The sequence below is a fragment of the Augochlora pura genome, chromosome 2 (assembly GCF_028453695.1).
Source record: "Augochlora pura isolate Apur16 chromosome 2, APUR_v2.2.1, whole genome shotgun sequence".
NCBI lineage: Eukaryota > Metazoa > Arthropoda > Insecta > Hymenoptera > Halictidae > Augochlora > Augochlora pura.
The window spans coordinates 12,732,443-12,753,719 of NC_135773.1; the positions used below are offsets into that span (position 1 = coordinate 12,732,443).

Sequence of the window (21,277 nt, forward strand, 5' to 3'; positions counted from 1 at the left end):
ATATCAGAAGAATTACTTTATTTGGTATTTCAATTTGAGGTTAGTATAAAAATAGAATACCGTTTTGTTAAGTCATTCGAGTAAGTCGTTTTGTTTTCTAATTAATTTTTATATCATGTCTATTACTATGACTTGAATCATTTTTTAATTATCGTTTCCTTATATTAAAATTTGCATTCATAATTTTCCTGCATAAATTACATTGAATAAAATTCTATTGTCTTTCGAAGGTTCCATTACTGTTTACAACAACGTAACAATACAGTAGGTTCTATTGTTAAGTAGTAAAATCCCGAATATTATATCGATTTCACGTAATTATTTTATAACTAGAGAACGAGACATTATGAAAAACAAAAATATAGCATAAATCAATTTTAATATCATTACAGTTTTACATTTAACCAAATCATTTAGCCATAAATATCCACAATTTGAAGTCTACTTATAACAAACATTTCCACAAATTAAGAAACCTATATTTTCGTTTAACCATAAAGAGAAACTAAGCCAAAATTATAAATAAATCACAGACCTGCGAGCTTTGATTATTCTACCAAATGATAGCGTTCAAACGAATAAATTAAAAGCAACAGCCCAGCTAATCAACGGATTAATCACCGCCTCGCATCGGTTTACAATCGCGAAACATCTCGATAGAAATTTGACAATTGAAATGTTGTGATATATTTTTTCAGGCATCCAGGAGACAATCCTTTCTACAGCAATATCGACAGCATGCCGGACATAAGGCCGCGCCGAAAGTCGGTGCCATTGGTCTCCGAGCTGGTACGTAAACAATACTCCGCTAATCATAGCATAAGACTCGCGAGTGTGCCTATAATTCTCTTACAGAGGTGCGCATACCTGCACGTATGTGCATCGGCCGTGTGACCCGTCCATACTCGCGGAAATGAACAAGCGTGGCGACGGTGTCATTTCCCTGATTGATCGTCGTCGTCCTCCTCCATGTTTAACTGTCGTCATCGACGTCGTCTTGGTCGTGGTCGTCGCCGAATACACTTTCGGCGTTGTGCTTTCGTCGCCCACGCGCGGGAAGCCACGTCGGCCGAGTTAATTAACCGAGCGATACTCCTTTAAATAACGCGACCGCGTGCCCGCCGACGAATTCTTGCGTTCAATTTGCTCGAATTCTTCCGCTTCGCCCCACGCTCCGCGGAAATTTCCTTAATCTCTCCGCGCCCTTTAAGAAAGATAAATTGCTCAACTTTCTCACCCTTTTTACAACTATGGCCCTGTATAGCCGTTCACCAACCTTCGCACTCGCTTGCGTAATTCCACGGTAATCCATTATAACGGAATTCGCGACGTTTCATATGGTGACTAACCTCGTTCAAAGAAGTATGAATTTGTTTCAATAAGTGTCATCGTAGCGTTAACAAAGGCATACGGCTTCATGAAAAATTCTTTATTCTTCTTCATCTTTCTACCTTCAAAAGTTCGCAATAAGCGATACAAAGTAAATGATTATAGTGTATTAATTTGGCACAGGGTTAAACGAAAGATTCATTAAGTATTTTAACCCTTTACAGGCTGCATTTTTTTTATTAAATATTGCAGACTGTTTATAATCGTTATCAATATCGTTATTGGTTATCTCAGACACCTTGTGTAATTAAGACTTGTACGTCATTCTGTGAAAGAAACTAAAATTATTTGGTAAAATGTTGATTTATTAGCGTGTGACCTGAAAGTTACACGAGCCCATAAGGGGTTAAAAAGTACCCAATAGAAGTATTCGGTCAACTTGGACGGCGCAAAATTTTTATGACTACCGGTTTAACGCGTTAATATCCGCAACTTTTCTAATCGATTTTTACAGTTCGGTAGCCCGGTCGCGACGCAAACACCGAAAAGCTTTTCTACCGCCCCGTATCGATCCGGAATGGAGTCTTTACGTGTCGGCGAAATAATTTCGCAGATCGGCGGCCGCGATACACCGACGTAACGTTTTACGCGAAAGCCAAGACGGTCCTCGACGCGTTCCCTGATTTCTATACTTCGCCGAATTAACCGAACCCGCGCCGAGTACACCTGTTATGCGACCGGGAATCCGCCGTCGGTTCCTTCCGTTAATTCACGTGCCGACGGATTCGTTAACGTCGCGGGCCCCGAAAGAGCGCCGGAATCAACGATGCTGAACTTTCCGGATAAAGTTTCCCCATTAAGTGCTCGCTCTTTGTCGTCCAGAGCAAACCGTAATTCCGAGAAAGTGAAACCGGAATCTGCGCCGCGCCTCCACCCCTTTCCCGAGTCGCCCCCTCTGCGAGGACGGCTACCGATTTCACGTTCAATTAGTTTCGTTTTTTTCACGCCGCTTCCGAAACGATTTCTTTCCCCCTCGAGAACGCGCTCGGTCCAGGTTGGCCGAACACGATTTGTGCAGCAGGGATCAGTCAATAAGTTACCCCTCCCGGCGCTTTCGTTGCCGAAGAGAAATAGCGCCGCTGTTTCATGGCTATACCGAGGTATTAATGTCGCCCTGTGTGACAATTCGATTGCATCGGTGCACGACATCGTGAGCATGCAATGTCGTGTAAGAAATACGTCTTTAGAGCTCTGTTATTTTTGTGCGCGAAGAAAAGTCTTCGGTTTAATTTTTTATATTACTTGTAATAGTTTATAGGTATTATTTTGAGATCGATTATAATTCTTAGCGGTACGTTCAAAAGAGAAACAATTTCAGTTAAATTTTGGTTTAAATATGAAATTTGGGGTTGAAGTTAAATTTAAGGGTTTTAAATTTAGGAAATTTTAAATTATAAAATTTTTGGAATTAAATTTGAGATTTAAGTTATGGACTTCATGGTTGGTATTTAATTTGGTATTTTTGGGAAGAAATGCGATAAAAGTCGAAAATTAATTCTATGTAAAGATATCATTTCTATAAATTAATACGAATTTTATTTCGCTGCACAAGGTAAAAGTAAAACATTGCATAAGGTAAAAAATTAAACATTAAAATCTATTCACAAAGAACTCGCGTGTGCCTTGCATCATATCAATTCTAACAATTTATATAACTGTATTATTAAAGGAAACAATTTTTTTCTATATTATAAACAAATATGACAGCTCGCTTATTGACCGACACCCGCAGTTTACCTATTTTCACGCACAACAAAAGCCTAACACCCCGCGAAGCCGTCAGCTCTCGGCGTGCTTTTAATTGGAAACCATTCCCGGTTTACTTTCAACGGCCCTCTCTCCGCGTCTTTCTTCTTCCACTTCATTCCATCGCCGCTCATATTTTCCCGCCCTGTAATTGAACGTTCCACTCGGACTTCGGTGAACGGCGGGCTGAAAATGCTCGGCCATTGGTCAACACTTTCTCCGCAGTTTTACGCAGTTAGGGCGTCACGCCGATTCGCTGAAAGCCGGGGCGCCGCACTACGCTGCGGTAGTTTATGCGGATGAACATTTTTATGTAGGTCGATATTTGTTGGATCGAGTGGAAAGTTCTTGTACCGTTTTCAACCTAATTCGCAGCTTAATACCTAAAGCACAGGTCTTTATTCGAATTCCCATTTCTGCGTACACAAAATAGAGTAAATTAAAGCTGTTAAGAATTGGCAGATCCTTTACTGTGAAATAGTCATACTAATTTTAGAGACATGAAGAAGAATAAAGAGAATAAATTCTGTATGAATTATTTATAAATGCTTAAATTAATTAAATAGTATCAATTTATACGTCTTTAAGGAATACTAATTTTAAATGTTACAAAGTGACCATTTATCACCGCATATATGCCATATCACTTTCGGTACTTTTAAAACAAATACAATTTTCTCGGCCTTTATAATCTCTTTTAAAAAATATAGAAAATTTATACATACCCTGTGCCAACATTTACTAAAATGCTCAAATATATATTCCGAGGGCAAAGAACTTAATTCTGACTTAAAAGAACAGTATAAGATCACACATCTCCATCTCGAGTCGAACTCGTCAAAGTAAAGGGTTGAATTAAGCAAATAACAGGTTCGAAACATTTTACATATCCTCGATGAATACCACCTTAGATCTCCCTGTAATCGAATTCCGCCCATTGTGCCGAACTTCCCGTCGAAGTTAATGATCATACCGCACCTATTTCCACCTAACTCGCGATATTAACTGCTCAACGAGGTTGGTTTACGGCTATACACAGTTTATTCACGAGCAAGTGAACGCTCGAGCATTCCCTCTGGCGAGCTGCTTGGTAATAGTATCCATAATCTAGACTAGATTAGAGTTCGGAGTCGGCGGATTACGAGAACGGCTGAAATTACGAAAACGAATAGCGATCGACGACCACGACCGACACCGATCGGAGCTTCATGTGTTCTAGTGCTTCTTGACCGTCCCATCGGAGTGTGCTGTTCCCTCCAGTTCCTCCGACTGTGCGATTCTATTTGTACCTTTGTCGCAGAAAGGAGGAAACCTGTCGTTTTATGCAAATCCCCGCCCCTTTACACGCCGACCTCACGTGTCCCGGATCGGCTTTGCTCCTTCACGGTTCCTTTTTGTCTCTCTCCTTTGTCTCGTCGTGTCCTTTCGATGGTCGCGAGACGGCAACGAACTGTACCTTCGAGCGCGTCTCTTACCGAGACGAGATCGGACTTTATGAAATAATCACGAAAATCGATGCATCTGTTGCGCTGCACGCGTCGCTCTCGGGAAACGATCGCAGTTAGATATTTATGACATCTTATTGGCTTGATTTTCTTTAATAGGGTTCGTATTTCTGAGTCACCGTGTATATTTGCTCGGTAAGCGAGTTTAAAAGCATTTTTTAAATTTATAATTTTTGGACCACTCGCGCGTTCCTTTTAAATTGTAATTGTGAGTTGATCTTAATGATCTTAAAATCTTATGATGCATAAATTAATATCGCTCCATAAAAATAAGTCTTATTATAATAAAACAATCTTAGAAAATTTCGCAAAGCCTGCGGTAGTGTACAACATACAAGAAATTATTTCGAAAATAGTTTAGAATATTTCTTAACCATTTTCAAGGAAATATTCACCTGAGAATCAAAATTAGCTGAAATAATAAAAAGAGAACTCATATTTTTTAACAAATAATTCTAAACAATTAAAGCAGGTTTTCATTACCAGCTCTTATTTTCATTCCTAACCTAATGTATACAATATCACGCGTGTCGCAATATACGATCCTTATCGGCTAAATTAATATCATTTCCGTGGCTAACTGAAGACAAATATTTGTCAAATATTACTCTATAAGCTATCTTTTTAAAAACAGCAAACATTAGCAAAGTCGCTCGTAAATTCTTTCAAGGAGTAAAAAAAGAACAGCTAACGAAGAAATAGCGTTTCGCTCCGCCTTGAAAAAAGTTAACGCAAGCTAACCGAGCTTTATGAGGCCAGCGGTCAGGGGGACATAAATTCCGGAAACAATTTAGGCCAAATGATGTCCACTCGGGAAATAATTAACCGCGGAAAGTGTCCCGGGAGACGATAATAAATTTCACGCGAGGCAGCGCAGCAGAGACGTTTTTAAACAACGACGACGTAGAAGAAGAAGGCGTGCCGAAGAACGAAGGCTGGACACCGTTTCGGCCGAGATTGAAAACAATCGCGGTAGCGTTTACGGTTTCGTTATCGCGAGGACGCGTTTTCAAGATGCAGCGATAAAGATACGACGCCGTTACCGCGGAAATTGCTGTCCGACCGGGGCCCGAGATAAAGGGGGTGGTCGTTCTGTCGAGCGAGTATTAACCGCGGTGGCTCGCAACGAATCGTTTGTCAACGATCCGTTGTTTGAACGCCGCGTTTATTACCGTTTTTTTTTTCAGGACTAGGTTCGCGCGAGCCCGTTACAAAATCAACGACCGGTTGCGCAGAATTTGTTTTTTTTTTTATTCGTTCGACGAACCGGAAACGAACCCGCGCGCGCGATTCGATCGGATTGGCGACGCAACGCGGCCGCGTCCATTTTTGATATCGTTCTGACGATGGATATATCTTCTTAACCTATTGGCAGGTAAATGTTATTGGCTGTTGAATTTTGAGAATTCCTGCGCCGTCGAGTGAGAACGCGACGGAATCGGGTCGTAAATAAATCGACACCGCGGATGAAAAAAAAAAACATTCGACGGGGATGGAAATGCTCGTGGTCGACGGATTGATGAATCAACTGATGGAAAATGTGTATGCGCTGGTATCGCCGGTCGCGAAAGTCGGCGTCTGTTTGATAGATTTAGAGTCGATGGTGAACTTTCATTAATCTGATTGTCAAATAAATAGGAGGAAACGTGCTTATCGATAATCAGTGTGTAAAAGAAGTTGAGCTTTTATCGTGAATTCAAATGACTTGCTAATATAGATATTGTATTTGCATGAGAATACACTATTAATCCGTGTTTTTAAGTAATGTTACACTTGCTAAGTAAATTCCAAATCAAAATCAAAGATTCCTCTTAAAATTAACAAATTCTATTACGTTTTACAGAGAAAGATAACTACACCTTCGCAAGTGTATTACAAGAAATGATCAATTTAACGTATTTATTTAAAGAAATCGTTCATAATAAATAAAAATAGAGTACAATGTTTTAAATAGCTAAAATCGTAGATTTGTCAATGATCGCATATAAAATCAGTCGTTGATCTATTTAACCACGTGTGCTGCAACTTCCTTCCAAGATTATAACTCATAAATCGATGAAAATATTGTCGAAATCCGAGTAAAATAATTCTCGCTTCGGTAAACTCGGTCACATTTTACGGCGCAGCAATTTCCAAGTTTCTACGCAACGACTCTGTCAGATTAATGACGAGCGGTCGTCGCTAGAACAAAGATCGTCCACGGGAATCGTTAGGGGTTCGGCCGTACCGCGCGCCGTACATTTATCTAATCGCGATCGCCTCACTCGATGGAACAGTTAGCCGGTACGCTTTTACGGGCCAATAAATCTGCCGGGCAGAAAACAGTATGGTCAGATTACAATCGGCATCGCGGTATTCGAATGACTTCGCAATTGTGTACACGCGGCCATTAGAAAGTCGAGCGGTCGTAAAACGTGCCGACCGAAGCGCGGAGTCGGGCCTGGAACGAAGCGGTTCACGCTTTCGTTTTCATTGCCGCCGAATTATACGGCCCCGCGTACCTATATCGAAATATTTGCGTTGCCGTTCCACGATCGAGTCGTCGCGCTCGCACGCGAATATTCCTAGGAAACGCGACGCGCTGTGGTACTTTTACAAAAAGTTGACCAAAATGGAATTTCCAAAGCACGATGCAGTAAATATGTAGACATTTTGGAGTATCAGATGTCATTTGAGATTTTCAAATATTGTTAATGGTTACTCAGATATAGACAGATATAGAGAACAGTAACTGTACCTTCAGAATGGTAATATTTTTGATATGTTGAGTTAAGTTGAATAAATCAAATTAAAAGCTGTGAAAATGTTTGAACAGTTTGGAAAATATCTATGAAGCTTCTGGTACTAGAAACTAGTGTGCACTACTTTTATTCAGCACAAAAATCCTCAGAGCGATTATAATAAAAATAACGAAGAGTCTAAATAAACTCTGCAGCATCCCCATTTAGTATTAAAAATCTTGTCATCAAGATCGTTATATTAAATTTTATATTACGCTTATATAACCACAGCCAAATATTAAAATAAATAGTACTAAAAATAGTATCACGTCAATAGCGTTAACACTTCTACTTCGAATTTTCCGTTTTCGATAAGAAATTCAAAAGTTCCAAAGATATAAAAATTCTCAGAAAAATCGTATAGAATTCCAAAGTCTGGAGAACATTTTGTGAAAAGCCACAATGCGTCGGAACCGAATGCTTACGCGGCCGAGCCCCGGAAAAATGACAACTGCGGGCGCGTGACCCTACGAACGTGGCCGGACAATCGAAATTCATTTGCCGGGAAGTGCCTGCACCCAGAGTCCCGTGTACCCGCGCACCCTGACTCCCCCCACCCATCACAACCCTTACGATATCGCGGCGGGTCGATCGAAAATACTGGGAAAACCGGAATTTGAAATTCGAATTTAAACGGTCGCCCCCCCCCCCCTGCGGCCGGAGTTTGTTTGGCGCCCGATATCCCGAGCGAAGCCAATCGATTGTTCCTCTTTACGAACGACTGAACGGTTTTTTTCGAGATCTCTGCGGGTGAGCGACCGCGATGACTTACATGATTTTTTCATATATATTCCGGGACGGTTTCGATCTGCAATGCAGAGACAGAAGTGGCGAATGCGGGGGCGAGTTCCACGCCCGAATTTCCAAGCCGACAATTTTTGTCGAAACGGTTCGTGCGATAATGTTTCTGTCGCCGCACTGCAATTTTACATGTCTGCGTTGTGTAAGATTCTGGAGGGAGAGATAGCAAACTGTTTACTAGGGCCGAACAAATAAGAAGCTGGTGTTAAAAGCTTCCGTTGAAAGAGCTTTAAAAAACTTCGCTTAACGTCGTATTGAGTATGATGTCAAATATTCTCTGTTGAATTATTTGAGGGGAATATTTCTATAATAAATTCTAATATTCTTTAAAAAGTGAGAAAAAGCGAAACTGTGAATATTTTACAGAATTGTCTTTATATAACACTAGAACTACCAAATTAATCAAAATAGATGCTTCCTAACTTTTCCATTCGTTCAATTATATATCATAATAAAAATCGTACAAAAGATAAATTAAATTCAATTTTCCCGACTTTATAATTCTTCAATCAATTATATATCATAATAGAAATCGTACAAAATTTAATTAAATCCAATTTTCCCAACTTTATAATTCTTCAATCAATTATATATTATAATAGAAATAGTACGAAATTTAATTAAATCCAATCTCGTCATTATTATAGAAATATAGAAATTAATCGCGTTCAGTTAACCGTGTCTGTTCTAAACAACGATCCCATCGACTCGCTAATATTGGAGCTAATCAATAGATAGACTATTGTAACCGTGTACATGTGTCTCAATATACCTTTAAATGTTACCAGCTGCAATGTTCAATGTGTACAGTGTTGGTATGTATTACTTGTCCAAGAGAGCTCGGCTTAAACACGTTTTATGCGACACGTATTTCGTTTAGCAGGAAATTACGCGGGACATTTTGCTATCTTCTCACTCTTATTTAATTGCGCTGCGGAATACAGTTCGCCCGGTCGCAGCTATCCGAGGGTAACCTTGCCCTGTTGGGAAAAATTGCAGCAACGTTTCAGCTGCGTTGCAGCTTGCTTCATCAAGGGGTTGCCCCACGCTGATGCGCAACACTAATATGAGCTACTCGACCCGACTAATGAAGCCAGCTGGAATGTTGGTGATCCATTGAAACAAATTTCTCAGGAGAGCAGAGCTTACATCAGAAAGCCCTTATAACTTTTCCCCGGGTCACTGATAACGTAACATGCATATGCAATCTGTTCTGAATGCGCATCTTAATATTTTTTATCTTGCGGAATAAATTGGCGGCGCAAAAAATTGGTATTTCAACGTGACTTACTTTTATCTCTTAAAAATTATTATGCAAGCCATTCTGAATGGCACTATGTTGAATATATTACTTGAGTATTGTAATTTAATCGAAATTATTGTTATCATTAATATAAATTGTCATTGATTAAATTTTTATTTATTATATCGGTTTTATCATATAATATAAAGCACAGAGCTTAGAACGTTTTAAGTACCATAAATTAAATTATTTATTTTTTAACATAGTGATTATTAACAACTGCGTTAATCTGAAATAATAGACGCAATATTCAGTTAAAAGAATATCAAATTAACGTCTCTTAATTCGTGTATCAAGTGACCTGTATGAAATTAAATGGAAACTGTATTTAAGAAATCTTATGCAACACGTTTGGTAAGAAAATTCTCTTCGAAAATGTTCAGTGCAGCGACATGATACATTAAAGAATTTGCTCGGTCAGGAACGTTGAGGTAACTGTTTCGCCAGACACGCGGTGAGTCACGTTGTAGCAACAATTACCCGCGTGCTCGAAACATTGATGTGTTTCAATAAGCGGGCAATTCGGGTTACACGCGCCCTTCTGGCGTCGACGTTCGCGTGCTCGTCTAGCGGCTGAAACGAAGCTCGTACGCGCGCCGCGATAGGGACGAAAACAGCCTTCCGCCATGTTATTATTTATAAATTGCACGTCTGCGGTGCATTCGACAAGTGGCGACTGAAAACACTTGGAATTAGTTCGCGCGAATGGAAAAGCGATTCTGAAGCAACCTTCGTTCATCTAAAAATTAATCCGAGATTATTCTCTGCACAGAATAAAAACCTCGTACGATGAATAATAATTCGCAAAGAAATTTTCTCCATCGTAATTAGATTTTTAAAAGCTGAGTGAAACGGATGGTGAAAACGATTATTGGACTCGTATTCGATGCACGAGACTTTGTTAAAATCACGTATGAATATGGAATCGCATGAAATTATGAAATTATCAAAACTCGTTGAACGGCATTATTATATTGGAATCAATTGTACAAGTAAATCGGCTGTATCCGTTTGGATATTTATGAACATTCGAAGGCTTGATTTTATCAGCGAGAATGCCTGGAATAATCGGGATGCTAAAATCAGTGTCGGAGAAGTCGTCTTCGTAGAAAATCGCTTCGCATTACCATGTTCGATTTCGCGTTCGCGATCGTTCTACTTCGGAGGCCGAAATTAATATTCATCGTTCTATTTTTATGCCTCGTAAACCGTGGCTACAACGCGGGGGATGAGATAGAACGAAAGTTTCTAAGAACGCTGCTCGGCAAAATACGTAATTTTCTTAAAGTAGAGTGGTGGTAACTCGTATCCGACCGAAACTGCCCAAGAAACGCAAGAGCATTGTAACATACGAGCTTCAAGTCACCGTTCCGCCTCGGGAAATTAGGTTACTTCTGTCTCCCTTTTTCAGAAATTACAAATTACTTTAAACCGTCCCAGAAGGAGCCATTATGCAAAAAAGAACCGTCCCGAGTATTCTCTGGTGAAACTAAATTCTTTCAGGCGCGAATAATTTCGAGAAAGTTGAACATGTATTACGATATAATGTTAGATGTTAAATTGGCGTAAATGTTATGTACGAATTAATTTGCAAATAAATTTTTGAAAAAATCCTATTGCTTATTAAGCAATATATTGGATCTTAATCTTGTTAAAAAGTTTATTAAGCTCAGAAGTTGAGCATTTTTAATGTTTCTCGGTATTTTATATCATTTCCTAATTATCGATTTATTTTTCTGACTTCTAAAAATATTTAATCAACTAGCTGCTGCAGTCTCTTTCAAAAATATCCATGTTACTGTCATTATACTGTACATGTTTGCTTTCCTTCGTATGTTGCTTAAATATAACACTTTTACGAGCTATATATTATTGAATAAATATTGAAATACATTTAACTCATTAGTTGTTTTCGACGAATACACTCGTCGTAAATGTTGCCATTTTTCCACGACCAGTCTAAAACAGCTATCTATACTTTCTAAAAATTATTCCAGCTTGAATGATCCAAATGAAAATTTCGTTTACATACGGACACAAACATCCGACGAAATAAACACAATTAAATCATGAAATTCGCAGAGCTCGCGAAACAATTAAATCGTATCAGACGGGAACTTCCATTAAGGGTTGAACGTAGCACGTGAATTCCGGTCTGCCTCGAGTTGCTCGGAATTTTACAGCGGGTCTCGCGGCGCTAAACAAAGAACCGCGCGCGCGGGTGGGGCAGAGGGGAAGGGGAGGGGGGGGGGGGGATCGATTTTCGCTCGACCCATCGAGTGTACGTGTGTTCTGTGTAAGGTCTAGTGCAACCGATACGGGCGGGCTACCCTGAAATCACGAACGTTTCTCCCTTGACGAGAGATTGGAGGAGGATGAAATTCCCCCACGAAGGAATCGTGAATGGCCAACGGAGTGATATTCACAAGGTCCATTCGCCGTCACGCGAGTAGCCCGCGCGACCACCCCCGCCACACACACAAACCCCCCCCCCCCTCTCTACACCCACCCCCTCCTCGAATCTGTCGGTTCTCAACCCTCTTAGAGATCGACCCGTGTTTGTCACCCCTGTATGTTCGATGTCGACAATTTTTCTTCTTGGTTGTGTTGCGCGCCGCGACCTTGGCCCTCGAGTTCCATTCCCCCGGTCGGAGCGGTGAGTGCATCGTTCTACCGAGCGGACACCGGAAACGAGGGCCGAGACGGCGCGCGGGAAAACCGTGCGAAAGTTACTGGAACCGGAAGCGACGCCGTTCGAACGGAGTTGGCCGTAAACTGATTAATGATTCGCGTTTACAGGCGAACGGGGCGCGATTGTGCCTCGTGATCAATGATTATGATTAGGAAGAGGGCACGCGCGTGGTTCGCCTCGCGGCTGGTTTAATCGATGTATTGATCATTGCGGCCTGCGTGCGGCAGATTTCGACGATAACCAATGTGGCAAAAGTATTGATTTTTGCTTGGCCGGTGCACGCGGGCCACTTCGCGGCCATTTTCGAGACAAACAAATATTTTCGTCATTTTTGTCGCGTCGCTACAGCCCGGTCACGAGCTTTAGCGAAATCAGGAATATTGCGAAAATATTGATTGTATTTCTTTTATTCCACAGTTAGATAAAATTCATTGTAAAACGGTCTAGCAAAATTAGAGAACGAAGATTCTTGTTTTGGAAAATCGGAGAAATTAGAGGAAGCAGAAATTTGCTTTTAAAAGTTAGCTATTAACAAAGTTATATAAAAGTTATATAAAAGTATTATAATTACAAAATTTATATTGCTGTTTATTTGGAATTAAAATGTGATACCTGTAGCAAACACAAAATACAGAATAATTTTCAGAAAATCTCCATTCCATAGTACAAATTATCAAATAAAATCGTACCTCTTCATTTATTCGAAAATAATTCAACGAATGATTATGGTTACTAAATTACGGATTTAAAATTGAATGAGTGCAATCAAAAATTCAATATCTAAATGTTCTATGAAGGAAATTCTTCATCTCCCTACTATATTTTACAATTACTGTACCAAATCGAAATTTGTCTAAAGGTCTGCGTTCTTATCACTATTGTGACTCTTAAAAGCCAATTATAAATTTAATTATAAAATGATCAATTACCGTCCAACTCCGTAGTCCCGTCGTCTTTCACTCGGGGACACGGATCCCCAAACGTTCCGACGAATTCGCGAAGCTGACAAGACGCAAATGCGTCGGCCGGCTCCAGTAATTTTCGGTTTTCAAGTCCACCGAGGGGGAATAATCTTCGTGAACACGAAAAAGCGTTCCATTATCGCAGCCACGCGGCCGTGAACAGACCCGATCGGGATCTCCTCGGCGAGGACCGGGAAATTTGCGATTACGATAAACGAAAAATCTTTCGTTGCCAGCGGAGCGCGGGCTGGGCTTGCGCGAAGATCGTTCCACCTCGGCGACGACACGTTCCCGATTTACGTTCTGTGCCTCTCGTGCCTCTAAATCTTTCAATGTGTCTGTTTACCCGTTCGACATGCAAAGCATTAGAGACAGCAAAAAAATGAAAAAAAAAATGAAAAAAAAATAGAAAGAAAGAAAGAAACTAGAAAATAACGAGATAAATAGAGCAAAGCAAACAACGATAGAGAGACGCAAGTGATACACGTTACTAACCGGCATCTAATGCCATTTTCTTTGTTTGTTCTCTGTGGCGCCCGTTGTTGTATCCACCTGAACACCTGAAAAATACAAAACCACTCACTGAAAAAAACCTCTCAAAAAATCTCAAAAATTCTACCTCCAGGTCTTGAAGGTACTAATTAAAATGCCTCCTTAACTTAGTTAAATAAAAGGCTTGTTTTTTTTACTGCGTAAACGTAGCGCATGCTTTCGCCGTCACCGTTTTAATATGCATCGTTGTCAACGCGGCCGGCGGTTTTTTTCCGTTCTTTCTCGCTCCGCTCTACCGGCGACACGCACCTTTCGTTTCACTCGACATTTTCGTTTCGCACCTGGCTCGCCGTGTCTCGATGTCTGTTTTTGTGTCTTCTCTTTCTCTCTCTCTCTCTCTCTATCTCTCAGTTCTCCCGTCAACCGTTTTATTTCCGTGCTACCCGTTCGCGGGAATCGTTCGTCCGCGCGTTTCGCCCGCGGATTTTGCGTTTCTGCAACGCGGTCGGATTACGGTACGCGCGAGCAACGCGACTACACCGCCCCCGCCACTTCCGCCGGTTCGACGGGCACGACGATAATCGACTTAATTATTCACGCATAATTCGCCGCCACGTAACGGGGGAGATTTTCTAATTGAAGGATTAAAAGCGGCGTTACGCGGTCGGCTCGTTTCGCGTGTCGCGACATAATTACCGGGCCGCTCCAGCCATCTCGTCGCGCGCCGAGTAACAAGATATCGTTGTAATTAGCGACGTGGGTCGCCGGAAAAGCTTCCCGGGGCTTTTTATCCCTTTTTTTCCTCTCTCTCGAGCGCCGCGCGCTGTCCGCCGCGCAAGCTCGCGTTGCTCGTTGCTCGCCCGAAACCGTAATCTTACGCTGACGCTCTAGCCTCGAACGTTTTGCTCGTCACTTCTTTTGCTCTAGCCGTGCTAATCTACTTTTCCGATGGGTAACATCGAAGCCGGTATATACGCTCTCGGGTCCTCTCGAGAAAACGAACGTCTCTCGGCCGCTCTCGTTGATAAAAGCGAACGATGTTCGACGGAGAGTCGAGCGGGGCGCCGTTCTCTCGAGAGGACCGGCCGATATTTGCGTGCACGCCGCTACTCCGTTTTGGTATTACGAATACTTCTGAGTGTACCCGCACGGAGAAATCGTCACGATGATCGTGTCACGCATGAACCAGTAGCCGAACACTAACGTAGTCGGTAGCCTCGTTTGTCGTAGCTTGTTGGAACGCAATTAGCCGGTTAATCGAGCGTAGGATTAACCGATACGACCACCGCTTATTCCGGGGATTACGAGCGATCACGCGAGTCTTCCTCAAGACGCTCTTCCTTTTTCTCTTCCTTTCTCCCTCTCTCTCTCTCTCTCTCTCTCTCTCTTTCTCTTTCTCTCTCTCTCTGGTTCCGTTGATTCTTATCTGGCCGTGAGCCGCGTTTTGCCGCGGAATCGCGAGAGAGGGGGAACTGGAACGCAAACGCATCGTTAGGATGCAGGTACGGGAACCGTCCAAGTTGCTTAGGCAATTGCAATGCAGAGAGACCGAAACTGGTCACAGCGATGTATACGGCCGGCGGTCCATGGGAAATTCGTTTACTCGCGCCTGGAACTTGAAATAATCCGGAAATTGGTTTTCGCGTGCGCGAGAATGCCTCCAGGAAGCGTAAATCAATTTCTCCGGGCGACTGCCGGCGCAATATTCGATGACACTGGTCGACGAAATTGAATCTCTTTTGTCTTTTTCCACCCAACCCCCCCAAAGTTCTCTTTTCGACGGTGGCCTCAGTTTTTTTGGAGAAAAGAAGGACAAATTTTTAATTCGCCGCGTTTCCGCCGATACGCGGAGAGCTGTGTTATTCATTCCTGCGCGGATCGATTCTGTATACTCTCGCGAATACAATGGTTATAGTTTTTTACAACGCTGTGAATGTTTAAATGTGTTCAAGGGCGAGCAATGCGAGACGCTTTTAACGTGTCCATTTCCTCGGACATTTTTCTTTGAGAATAAAACGGCCGAAGTCGAATCTTCTCCTGAAAATCAAATATTCGAAGTTATTTATAATAATTTGTAGATTTTTACGTCTTCGTTATTCGAATTTTTATTTATAATTTCTGAAAACGTAAGAACTGCTTTTACATAGTTTTCTTAGATTTGACGACGAAATTCTCACTTCACTATGAAAATTAATTTGAAAAATGTACTGGAAAATTAACGTGTTAAAAGCGCCCCTCTTTAAACATTGTTCAAACACATCTAACGTTCATCTTGTCCTGAAAAGATACACCATTGTGCCCGTAAGAGTCTATACAATCCAAAAAAGGAATCAGTCGTGCAGCTATCGTGTCCAAAGCGGAACGCGTTCTAAAAATTGAATATTTGTCTTCTAATGGAAATGATAAATTCTCCACGAATTGAGTCGTGGAAAGTCGACAGGCAGGTTTGTATTCGACGACAGAAAACCGCATCGGTGTAAACGTGCCACGCGCCGAAACTGATGTCGACCAGTGTGATCAAGGATTGTGGCAGAGATATGTATTCGTCCGCAGCTGTACACATTTCGAACAAGTCGGCTTTCGCGGTGCAGAAAGCCGGTGAAAAGACGAAGTCAGATAGAGATCGAAGCGGCACGGTGCCCCGTGCGAAAGAAAACCGCTTATCACACCACGAACACGCTTTGGAGTGTAGAAAAGCTGATATAGAAGGTATGAGGAGGATCGTAGGCGAGGCGCGAAATTAGTGCTCTGGAATTAGCGTCTGTCCACCTGGGAACAGGCAGTAGCGCATGCATCGAGCACGGGGCCCCGTGCATAATATCTTAATTGAAATCTAGCCAGCCGCAAATCCTGACGCGCCACACCTACCGCGGCCCTATAAGCTAATTGGATTAGACTCTCTCCTGTAGAGATTCACCGTTTCTATCTCGCTCTGCCTTTTATCGCCATCCGGCCATTCATTTGTACACCCCCGTGTTTCCGTTTCTCGCCATCGCGCGCGCGCGCACATACACACACACACACACACACACGGACACACACGCCCGCACAACGACCGTTCGGTTCTCCATTGATCGATCCTTGATTCGAGTCAACTCGAGTCCGGTCGACCATTTTATCTCGTCCCGTTCTTTTTTTTCTTTTCCGTTTTATTGGCCCCTTTCGTCGCGGGTACCAGTTTTGTTCCTCATTTTTTTATTTTTCATTTCATTTTCCGTACACACGCGTCGTCACACCTCCGCATTTCCCGCGTCTCACCGACGAGATTTTATTATTCGGCTCGTCACCACTGTCCATACGATGTTCAATATCAATCGGTGTTTCTTATGCCAAGACACGAGTTCGTCTCCGAGCAGAGCTATTCGATCTCGATGGCCCGTTTAGCTGCTTTTTATGATAAATCGGATCGATGACTGTTCGCCTTGACCATCTTTTCGCCGTGACTTTGTCGAGCTTGAAACGCATCCGATACTTTTGACGTGTACGAAAATATTTTTTAAGTCGATTGGGATTGTACTTTTGGTTACATTTGATAGGAATGGTGTAACGTTGAAATTTATTCTAGATCAAGAGTACAAAATTGAAAAATGCAACTGTTCTTATAAGGCCGTAAATAAAGAACAGATTTTAAATATCTTCTCTGAGGATGTTTGATAAATATAGTTCCAAGCGGTAAATCAATTTTAGTCTTCTTGCTATTGGTACTCTATATAGAATATAATATAAAAACAAGTATATAGAATATATATTTTAAATGTATAATGACATAATAATATATTATACAGTACATGATACAATATTATATAACATATTATTATATTAATATATTATACTCATTACCGAAATTCTTAAACTAGTACAATGAAAAATGTCTCTGTCGTTAATAACTTAGGAATAAAAATAATTAGAAATTGTAATGAACTAGTTCCTGAAACTATAAAAAATAGTCTCATTAAAACCATAAAAAACGTTTCCATAAACAATCCAAAAACTAAATCCTAGTCTAGATCAACAATATTCTGCAAGCTCAGAATAATCGGCGAAGAATAGTTAATGCGAACAATCACCTACGGATCCTGGTAACTCTTACTTGATATTCATTTATTAGTAACAGTAGCTGTAAACGATAGCATTTTTTAACCAAGAACTAACTTAGTTGCATTGTAAATAGATTCGTAGTTGCGTTTCGTTGATGATCGAGCAGCTTAGCCTCTGTTTTCGCTGAGAGCACGGCTTTCAGACAAGCCAATGTAAATAAAACACATTTTACCACGTCTGTAAATAGCATCTGTAAATAACAACACTGATGTCTCGAATATATATTTGGCATACGTATCGATGCGAGGGCGACTAACGTCGCGAGATCATAAGTCAGACTCGTGGTGAAAATTTTATGCAAGCTCCACTAAATATGAATATTATTAATTTCTGCTACATCGAAGTAAAAATAAATTCTTCTGTTATCAAAGTATAGAATCGAAGGTAAATAAAGACAATGCAGGAAATAAAAATTGTCTGATCCTATTAGGAAAATTATTCAGTACGAATAAGTGCTAATCGTCATACCATAAAAATAGCGGTGGTATAAGGGGTTAAGTATCGCGATGCTATAAATGAAAACAGAGACGCGTATGCCAAATGTAGAAAGCTCGATATCACGATATTTCTGCAATCTGTTTGTTCGATGATTTCGCAAGTAGCTGTGTCTTTGATTTTTCTCAACGATATATACATACATTATTATTATACATGTCGGTCACAAGTAAAAAAAAAAAAGAAGCAAAAGCAGCGTGTTATTTTATCTAGAGACTGTGCCGTTTGTAGAACTTCAATGTTACTAATTTTAAAAGATTTTGTACACTTTCTGAGTAAGCACACGCTGAAAAGTCGCTCTTCTAGCCACCGTGTTTCTCATTTTCTCATCGGAAACCCCGCGGACCTCACTATTCGTTTATTTTCATCGTTTTCCGCGTCGTCATTTTCATCTTCATTCACCCCCATCACCCCCCCCCCCCCCCCCCCCCCCCCCCCCTTTCAGTTTCTCTCTTCCTGCTCTTTATCTCTGTCTACACAATAGAGAGACTGGAAGGCATTGTTCCCGGATCAGATGAGCATTAATTTCTATCTTTTCGCAGACAATGGCGGCGACGAAGAGGAACGCGGCGGGTCTGACGGCGGCGGTGCCCAGGGAAACATTGAACAACGAGGATCTGGTAAGAATTCGTCCTTTAAGCCACCGTCGTCCTTACCGCAGCGGCATCATCGTCATCTATCGCGTTGTCGCCTATCGAATACCGCGTCGAGTGGAATTCCCTATCGCGGCCGTCCTCGGGCCAGGGAAGAAAAAAAAGGATAATCGAGCGTGTCATCTGCCGCGTGAAAAACGATCGCGTGCCGTCGACACTTTTTCTCGCCGCGCGGAAGTTATATCGCGGAACCTTGAAACGCCCGCGAGAAAAGAATTTAATCTCTCCACCCGGGCGCTGGAACTTCTGACGTTTTCCCGTTTTATCGGCTCGCGTGTGCCACGGCGACGGCGGCGGCACGAGAAGAAAAAAATATACTCGAGAGGATCGCGGGAATTGGCACGGCCGATCGTTTCTCACCGCGGAAGCGTGTCAAAGAGGGGCCGCTTATCGTGTGTCGGGACATAGATTCGGGACGCGGATGCGCCAGAATCGAGGGACGCATAATCAAAGGAATCAATTTACCGGCGTTCGCTGGAACGTCCTTGTCCGGCCTACGAAATTCGGGCCGGGCCGGGCCACTCTGTCTCTACCTCTCTCTCTCAAGGCTGCAATGAAGATCGATCGCTGTGTTGCGAGCCGTACGTCCACTTGGTTAGATCGAAAATCGAGAGAGGGGAGATTAATCGAGTATTTTAACGTCGGGTCGTTCGGTATGAAACGCGTCGATTTTACGAGACAATTGTAAAGCATGCGTTTCGTATCCGATGACTTAATAGATGCGGCTTAATGCGCAACGACTTGATAGTTCATTGAAGATCAGTCGATGGACAATTTTCGTTCGACCGTGCACGCGATAAAGCCGCGAGCCCGATCGAAATCGCAGCTCTGCCCGCGAAATCACGGGGACGGCTCCCTTGAGCCGCCGATTGGAAAATCGCGTGAGGGGCCGGTGGCGGCTGCGACGGTTTCATCAACGGACGAGAATAGTATCGCTGTGCAGGTAATAGAATCAGGGATGAAATAACAGGTGTGGCCAGTCCGTAATCTCTTCCTCCGAGAACATTAGAGCACCTTGACGGACAGCTGGAATGGTTTTCGACGCGTTAGGTACGGTGGAGGTTGAATGGCGGCAGTAGTTGTTTACCGAACCTCTGCTCGAGCAGGACATTTCTTTTGTTTGGTCTTTTTTTAAATATTATATTATAAAATATCGTCTACTTTATAATAAAAAGATGCATCGAATTAATTTTACTCTCGGTATAATTTTTATTAAAGGTCGAAGAAAGATTAATTCAGATTAAAATGTTATTTGGTAGACAAGGTTAAGATGAATTACAATATTGTGATATTGTTATATTGAGTAACAAAAATTAATAGGAGTATTAGTGAAAAAATAGCTGCAATGGAAAACTTTTATTCTGGTGAATGCCCTTATGTACATTATTTTCGATATATTGCTGTAGACGATAAACAGGCGATCAATTTTCCTATCGTAGTTGTCTTTAAATTCCATTTATTTTTATGTTAACTAACATTTAAATAATATAGATAATTTCACGATCTCAAAAAGTATGAATTTGAATTGTCAAAATTGACCTACAATCTCGCGACAAAATTATTTTACAAGAAAACTATTCATATGTAATTTATACAATAATAGGACCCTTTAACAACCCTTAAAATTAAAGTTGATTACCATAACCGCAAAAGATATTTTTAAAACTACAAAGTTCTACGAAAAGAGGACACTTTTTCGTCAAAGAAAGGAAATTGTTCGTTGAAAAGAGCATCGACGTTGAAATACAGGAATCAGTGCTTAATGAACCTAATATTGGCAAAAGAGACGCGAGACCTCAACAGACGTGGCACAAGTCCCTAGGGGAGCTCAATAGGATCCTATTGAAGGACTCGAGGTACCCAAGATCGCATAGGGTTCCAATAGGATTCTGAGCGTCCCTTAAAGTTGCCAAGTCCTTCGAAACTCCTCATACTCGCAGAAAACTTTGAGAGGTTTTAACTTCTCAAATCGAGTTTGCCGGGTCCTTTGAATCCGTTGAATTTCCCACTATTATCACCGTCATCATCTTGGGGCTCTCATTGCCCATTACGAACCGATGCACCTTCTATCGTTTGCATCGGAGTTCCTGAATTTTCTGTTATCCGTATCGGAACCTCTAATTCTCTTCGTGTCTGTATTAGGTTCGTCGGATCGTAGCTCGATGCAGAGTCGTATAGAATAGCTTCGAATGCATTGAGAAGTGCAATGTGTACAAGATGGTCCAAACAATTTGCATAGCTTCTGCAACTTCCAAAATGTACATTGGACAACAAATTTTCCAATGCACAAGTTGCTATGAAAGTATGTAGTGCATTTGTTTTTCTTTGTAGATAAAGACGTTCTGAAGATTTTAAGGTTAA

At 41.5% G+C, this 21,277-nt stretch overlaps 1 protein-coding gene across 16 annotated transcripts in view; it reads left to right on the plus strand.

The window, feature by feature from the left end:
• The window catches only part of Unc-13 (protein unc13 homolog), a 544,965-nt gene that overhangs the window by 441,673 nt on the left and 82,015 nt on the right, over positions 1-21,277 (plus strand). For all 16 annotated transcript variants that reach the window (XM_078193392.1, XM_078193412.1, XM_078193401.1 and 13 more), the window contains 2 exons: positions 699-789; positions 18,806-18,883. In XM_078193392.1, the coding sequence (XP_078049518.1) occupies positions 699-789; positions 18,806-18,883 (169 nt within the window). The remainder of the gene's footprint in view (positions 1-698; positions 790-18,805; positions 18,884-21,277) is intronic.